This window comes from Limulus polyphemus, unplaced genomic scaffold (genome assembly GCF_000517525.1).
Source record: "Limulus polyphemus unplaced genomic scaffold, Limulus_polyphemus-2.1.2 Scaffold3720, whole genome shotgun sequence".
NCBI lineage: Eukaryota > Metazoa > Arthropoda > Merostomata > Xiphosura > Limulidae > Limulus > Limulus polyphemus.
Window position 1 is genome coordinate 66,237 of NW_013669330.1, and position 8,408 is coordinate 74,644.

Consider the following 8,408-nt stretch of genomic DNA (forward strand, 5'->3'; position numbering starts at 1 on the left):
CCAGTCAAACTACAAATTCCCAGTCAAACTACAAATTCCCAGTCAAACTACAAGTTTTCTCTTCAAGCCAATTAGAAATAACTCCCAAATGTACATAGTTTGAAATGTGCTCTTTTTATTGATTATAAACATGTACTTAAGAAAAGTAAACATAAGTAGACAAGAGGTTCAAAAGAATGGAGTACTGGGCTGGGCTACCATGGTAGGTTTGCAAAATAATTGATATTTCAGCAAATCAAAATGGTGGGAGGCTCTTATTTTATATTATAGCTTATAAGTGCCTGAAATTTGAGTTTCTAATTCGTTAACACTATAGATGTTGTATGGTAGACATAATAAATTATAAACTGAGCAATAAGACAAGACATGCCGTATGACGTAAAAAAAGCATATTTAGCTTTATTTTTTAATATTTTCTTTTGAACTAAAAAATTAAAACCTATATAATTTCTAAAATTTGAATTATAACCTATGTTGTGATGCCAATTTTACTAACATAAGACGATAATAAAGTTGTTTAATTAAATTTGAAAATAACTCTTCTGAAATGTTGTGACATGTGCCCTTTGACCCGTCCATAGTGAGAGGGTTAACTTGACTTCTGATCAATTCCTTAAAAAAACAAAAAAATTTACACTAACTTTGTAAGTGCTCGGAAGTTGCCCATATAGTAACTATGACACATATGTAAACATTGAAAAATAAGATACACTGTTAATATAATTTGAATTTTGTCAATGAAACAAACAGGCATCATAAAGTACTGACACTATTGGGATAAATCATTTTCTAAAATATACTGTTTTTCAAAGCTAAAGAACATGGTCTCTTACCTGCATATTGTGACAACTGTGTTTTATTAAAGAATTCTTAGATAATATTCTGCATAGCTTCTGGTAAATTAACATTCATTTTTATTGAAGTGCATGATATCAATCTTTTTTATCATCTAAGATTATATACATACATACATACATACATATAAGTTAAGGACAACAAGAGACCTGTTGGTCTATCTAGGCAATCCCACAGACTAAGCTAATCCCCATATGCAGCAAAACATCAAAACTAATTCAGCAATGATCACTTGCACCAAGATGTTCTCTAATTTCCACACTACAGATCATTTCTATATAAAATAATCCAATTTTATCTACCTCTTTACACCACAGACTGTCTTATCAATATACAGTACTAAATTATCACCTATAACTATAACGTCTTGATGTTTTCATTCCAATTCCTATCTGTCTCTTTTGTTTTCCTTTTCTTACTTACGTACTTACACGGCAGGGGTTCAGTTTGAAGAGAGAGAAGACAAGAGACTTCTCTCCCCAACTGGGGTGCTCAGGAACACTTTGTTCCTTTTTCCTTTTAATTTCTGTAATAATTCTTTATACTTATGCATTTATTTATATTTGAGAATTTCATTTAATATTTTTATGCATTTTTAAATAACACTTTATCTTTGTACTCTAATATATCCTTTACTTCTATTTATATTACAATGCATAAGGCTATCATGGTAGGCCCTTTTATGTTCTGCATCACATATACATTACTGTTATTGTTTAAATATTATTCTAATGTACTTTAATTAGCAACTGTTTGAATATCACCTGATGAAAGGTTTAAGCTAGAAACATTAAATAACTCACCTACATTAATATTTTTCTAGTGTTACAATTTTTTACAATTTATAACAATTTTGTGTGTGGCTTCTTCTCTTTAGTTTAAACTAAATAGAAGTAGCCTATTGACAACACAATTAAGCCTAATGTTATAGTTGAATATATTACACTTATCTTCTCACTAAAGTAAGTTTATCTTTAAAATAAGAAGTCACAAATAACTAATCTTTCTATAAAACTTATGTAGTAATACAATATAGTTAGCCTGTTTTGTAAACTACCAATAACCTAAATTGTTGTTAAAGTTGCATTACACTTGCTAAGCCTAATATAACTTTTGTAGTAATATTTGCACCACCCAGACTCAAGTTAACACTTTAATCCTAATAGTATTATTTATCATTCTTATCAAATCAACTTCTTTTCAATAATCAGCACAAATTACAACAAATAAGAATATTAATCACATCATTAAACAGATTTAAGTATAATATTCCAAAAACTTCATGAGTTAAGTTTTTTTAAGTATACGACTCCTTACCTCTACCCCACAAATGCCTCTGTGGTACAAGTAGCCTCCGATAGTAGTAAAATGTTTTCGACAACTAGGCATCTGACATGTCAACTTTTTAGCCCTCCGAAGAGCGATTCGAAGAGCCAATGCTTCTTCTTTTTCTGACATTGGTGTATTATCATTAACTTTAGCCTGCAGTAAATAAATATCAATAAAATACATAACCTCATACACTGTTGCCAAGGTTTCAGTTTATAATTTAAAATATAAGTTAATAAATTTATAAGCCTAAAACGTCATGAAATGATCATAAATTATTTAGACATTACTGCAACAAGAATAAAAAGATTCATCTTATTGTGTATTTACATTAAAAAAAAATTTTTCACATGTCAAAATTGCTATTTAGAAAATTATCAAGTTTCACCAAATATTATAAATTTCAGCTAATGATTTTGTTTTGTACGAATCATAACCATGACCCACACATCCAATTAGCTACTATTTACCAACTCAAATTTTCAAAGGCAGATAAAAATAATTTTTGATCAAAGTTTTCAACACTACTAAATGTTTAAAATTAGTTTAAACTAATTTCTTTAAGTGATGAGCTATAAGCAAGATAATTTTATACTAATAATAATGAACAGAACCCTGACCTAACATTTACAATAGCAGATATAAATAAAAATTGATCTAACACATCATTTAGTTTATGATACACGTACTTGTATAAGCTATGACAAACTGTGGGCATTTCTTTGAGGAATCTTAACCTTTCAACACAGTTAATGACTATGATCTATAAGTTGGCTAAGTTTGGCAAATAACTAGCATGATCTCTGCTTGACCATTACCTTTCATTGATTTTAAAATTCAGATAAAAATAACTTAAAAAATAAATATGCAAGTTTAATACTTCTGGTAGTATATTCCTTCAAAAGGGGAACTAAATGTTGATCATCTCTATTTGAGAAACAAAATCAAATATTTAATACATTTTTTAACCTTCTTGTAATTAACTAAATAATTTAAGATTCACAAGTTGTACATATTTAGTAAAGAATTAAGCAAAAAAAGAAAAAAAATACATAGTAGCCTTTATCTTTTACATTTTCTTGTACATATTTTACTTAATTTCAAATGTATCTTCCGTGTGAGGAGTTAAAACTTATTTTGTATATAACACTGGCTGTCATGAGAAGCATGAAAACTTGTTTTTTTAATTACCATTTTTTGCAACATATAATAATCTGAAAACATATCTGTGCTCTGCCCACCACGAGTATCAAAACCTGGTTTATAGCGTTGTAAGTCCGTAGACATACCGCTGTGTCACTGGGGGACAACATACATTTAAATAAGAATAATATAACAAATGTCTAAACCTAGAAGTATTATATACTATTTTATGATACACAAATCAAATCAGACATAATCCATGGTACTTACAAGTCCATTGTGACTGTTATTAATATGGAGAAGAACAAGTTGTTTTGTTAGATATTTGGCTCCACAGCTTCCACAAAAAAAATCCTAACAAATAAAGTTTTTTTAAAACTATACTTTCAGATATTTACATTCAAAATTAACTTACTGATCAAAAAAAGGCTTATTAAATTAAAGTGTAAGGAGAATAATAACAAAAAGCATCTTATTCTAAAAAGTGAAAAGTTTAGACGGTGAATGCCATGCCATTGCAACTTCTAATATACAGTTCAAGCCCATAGAGTTCTCAGACATTCCCTTAAACATCGGACATCATCCTACTTGTTATCATCGAATCTCTGAAAAAAACATGATTCAAATTTAATGTAAAAAGGTTTGCCAAATGTTCACAGAAGTGCTTGTTTGGTGTAGAGGAGGGTGAACATCAGGAACAACATGCATAAACATTACCATCTCTAAAGGAGAAAACTGCAGTCTCGAGGTGTGTCCTTCTGGGTCAGTCCCTATCTCCAGATGTTTGTATCGTTTTTAAAAAAGCAAATCAGTTCAGTACAATGCAAATTAAGACTGCAAGGTATGTAGTGGCCCAAGCCCAGACTCTAATGCAGATGAGTCAATTTTGGAACTTTTGGAACTATTATTATTTGTGAATACCTTGTCATAATATATTACAAAGTCAGCCTGGCTAAAAAAGCATACACTTTAAAATTTGGAATGGTATAAATGACAGTGGTGTATTGAAATTTAAGTGATAAAACTGCCACAAGTGACTTCATGTTAACTATGGTTGGGCAATTAATAGTATTTGCTAAACAATTAGTCAATCGCCCCATTAAATGATCACTACACGGTGAACCAGAAACCACGGTACATACAAGCACAAAAAAAGTTGGTGGCAGGAGCTGCCACATAGTTGTCTTCTCTCCAGTCAACACTTAAAAAAAAAAGATTGGTAGTGGGTGCTAACAGTAATAAAAACAATTAGTAATTTCAATCACTTGATTTATTCTTAAATTTGATTAACCAATTAGTTTATGTGACACTAATTGATTAAATTGACCAGCTCTAATACTATCACAACATTCACTTTCCTATGGTATACACATTGTGTCTGTATTATTATGTAGCATCATTGAGTTTGATTATTTTAAGTTTAAGCTTTAAAATGATTAATACATTTACAAATGAATTGTTTAGTTTAAAGATAGCCAACTGAGGTTTAAGTCTCTCTCTTTCTTTTTAAGGTTTGCTTTTATTGGAATGAAAATATTAAATATATATATATACATTGCAAGCCTGGGACAGAAATAGCTGAAATATTATCATTTATCTTCATATATGTTACTGCTAGCAAACAGTTGTTAAAGGTTAAGTATTATCCTGAAGTTAAAGCAGTAAACCCTTGACCTCATTTGCTTTTCCTCAATTACCAACTATCCACACTGTTGTTTAGAGTAGTTTTTTTGTGTTTGAACTATATACTCATATCAAAATATTTTCTAATAATGTTTATTCTTTAAACAAATATTTACACTATTTTATTCGTAAATAAAATACCAAAACTATATTTGTTCTGGGCCAGATTAAATATTGTTTGTTAACCTATATTTACATGTCAGTGATACTTCTTAGGATGTTGAGCACTAATCCACCTTACCAAGTGGCAGTTAAAAATCTGATGAATTGACCGAGTAAAAGCACAGGGTATAAATAAAATTTGCCCCAACTGGCTCCCAAGACAGTTTTCAGTGGCACCCTCTTCAGTCTGCAGAAAGTGATAGGTACCAAATTTTATTCACACAATATTTGTGATATAGTTTCATGTTTAGACCAAATAGATTTAAAACTAACCAAGTTATACAAGTCTAAAGTATAGCAAAATGTTTAGTTTTAAAAAATTACACTTTTCATATTTCCATAAAATTGGGATTAGTAAGTCCTATGACTTAAAAATTACATTTGTAGTCAGCACGTGTGCCTATCATTCCACCAAATTTGTGCCCTGAACACTCAATACTTTTTGAGATAGCGAAGACCAAACATGGGATGAAGTGTCACAACAACACTTTTCACCCGACCATGCATACACTGACCTAACTTGCCAAAAAAAAACTGGGGAAAATCTCAAGTAGAGCTTTTGACACAAGCTCAGACATGTTACTGACTACCCAAAACTATATAAAAAACTTAGATCCCCACCCCGATGGTTGGAATGAAACTCATTTTCTAACCTCACATAATGGTCTGATGAAGAAAGTTAAAAAAAGTTTTTCACTGAAAATAACCAAAGTACTTGCAGTTCATTGTATCTAAAGTAAAAATTTCCAAAATAATCCATATTGAAATCAGTCTACAAAACCAACATAGGAGTCATATTTATAGGTTTATCCCAAAGCAAACAGATGAATGTAAAACCACTGTCAAAAAAGCTGTATAAACTGTGTATGGCACATGACAAGTTGAAGTATGTCAGGACACTGGATGAAGCATATGTCTATTTATGTGTCCACAGAAGTTTATTTGGGCAATTTGTTATCATTCTGCTTGTGACAATGATATAAGATAGCTGTAGGTTACTGCTATAATGATAAGTTACACATTCTGAGAGTGATAAAAAAAATGCCACTGTGAATGCTGCATAATATAAGGCTGGTAAGCTGCCTACAATGCAGCCACATGTTAAAGTTAACATTCCAGTTCTTTCCTAAGGTGCAACTATAAATTAGAATTTGCACTATCCTACTTGCATACATCTCCCATGGACTTTTGTGCCTTTGGTTTAAATGGATAGGTCTTTGAAAGTTGTTGTCCACATGCAATTAATTATTTTTTAAAGTATGTAAAGAGGAGTGGACCAACAATGACTTCATTGTACTACACAAAAGTTTCCTCCAGTGTAAATTGTGCTTTAGATCAATAATCAATTATCATAAGATGGGATCAGCAAATGAAACTTTTGGAGATGCAAGGGCCATACAGAATCTAGAGAGAGAACTATATATTCTGGAGCATTATAGGCTGTTTCGGGGCAAGACATCTTGACATTATTTACTTCTAAGATGAACAGTAAACATCAGATTTTTCCCACTTTATCTTATGTTCCAGTGAATGAAACTACAAACCAGTTGAGTACAACCTAGTCATTTTATGAAATACTGAGACAATACTTGTACAAACAAGTTTCCATTAAGGGAAATTACTGACAAACCATATACAAACATGCAATAGGTTCTACCAGAAGACCTACTAAAAATTATATAATATTAGTTACAATTAATAATAAATAGTCATAATTACAAGTAGCACACAAACTACCAGAAGCTACTATGACCAATCTGCCCTAAGTATTTTAGATATCTTCACTGCCAGCAGTGTTTTCATCTCTTAACCCAGTAACACCTAACAAGGTTGGGCTTGTTTAATGATATTAACAAGCACCAAAGCAGAACTGTCCCATGTTTACCACATTTGGCCAATGCAGTTATTACTATTTAAGAAATTAAAGGTTATATATTAAATCTTGCTAAATACTATATATAACTATAATATTGATAGAATTATTTAAATTTAATACTGTAAATTACAACAGATTAGAGAAAGTTGCATTTTAACTTAATATGCAGCAAATCACAACTACATGTACATTGGATAAAAGCACAGCCTATGTGATTATATAGCCACTATTGTATTTAGCCTAGCTCTACCAATCTCAATCCACCATAATGTTTGAGGGCGACCCTGTTAAAGAAAGTCTGCCAAAAGCTAAACCTGAAGTATGTGTATGTATATATATGGGGGTGGGGGTATAAAGAGAACAAACCAAAGGCAATCAGTTCGTAAAAGTAGAAGGATAATATAATAAAAGTTATCAGCACATGTCTTTGTGAAAATGGGATTTCTCTGGGCACTCCAGTTCCCCACCACAACAAAATTATCCCAGGCATTGGACTAAACAGCCCCCCCCCCCCACATACACACCAAAAAAAGGGCCTCCAATCCAATTCCTTTCTATAAAATCCAATAAATAAGTTTCTTTAAAAATGAAATTAATCCTAAATACAAAATGTTCGAAACTAATATGAGAATAATTCCACTGTCTTATCATACACAATACGATTTAAATACTTCTTTAAAGAAAATTATTTACATCCTAGTTAAATTTGAAATATAAACACACAGTCAATGACCACACTATAGTAAATAACTGACCTAGCATAAGGTTCATAGAGTCGAATAACCTACTAGAAGTGAAAGGTTAGATGCTTAGGTTTGTGATGGAGTATACATGTCTGAGATGAAGAATGTGAATTTTATTTTGTAATGACCAGGATAATTATGCAATTCATACCGAGTCAAAACCACACCGCTGACTAATCATAACAAGTTAGAATTGAATAAAATTATATCTTTGAATGTTGGAATACTTAGGTTTGTATCAGATTATGTAAGGCAAGTATAAAGAAAGTTTTGCATTATCTGTACCTAATGTTTGAATTTATAAAATCAACTTTCATAATATCTTTAACGATGATTGTATGAAAAATGGTAAAAATTGTCAATCTTATTTACTTCATTTAAAAATAAGTTATTTATCACAACATTTCAAAAGTTATGTAATTCATTCAAAGAAAATATTCTCTCAAAGGCTTATGTGTTAGTATTCGAGCTCTCTCTCTCTCTCTCTCTCTATATATATATATATATATATATATATATATATATAATAATTACTTACTATTATTACTAGTTATATACTAATATAAGTGTTTCTAGTAGACAATAGTTAACTATTATTTCTTTGTATAAGTTGTTTC

The 8,408-nt window shown here is 30.6% G+C and overlaps 1 protein-coding gene across 3 annotated transcripts in view; it reads right to left on the bottom strand.

The window, feature by feature from the left end:
* The window catches only part of LOC106469911, a 70,040-nt gene that overhangs the window by 46,254 nt on the left and 15,378 nt on the right, over positions 1–8,408 (bottom strand). For all 3 annotated transcript variants that reach the window (XM_022398482.1, XM_022398484.1, XM_022398483.1), the window contains exons 7-8: positions 3,598–3,681; positions 2,173–2,337 (exon numbers count right to left, since the gene is read on the bottom strand). In XM_022398482.1, coding sequence (XP_022254190.1) covers positions 2,173–2,337; positions 3,598–3,681 — 249 coding nt within the window. The remainder of the gene's footprint in view (positions 1–2,172; positions 2,338–3,597; positions 3,682–8,408) is intronic.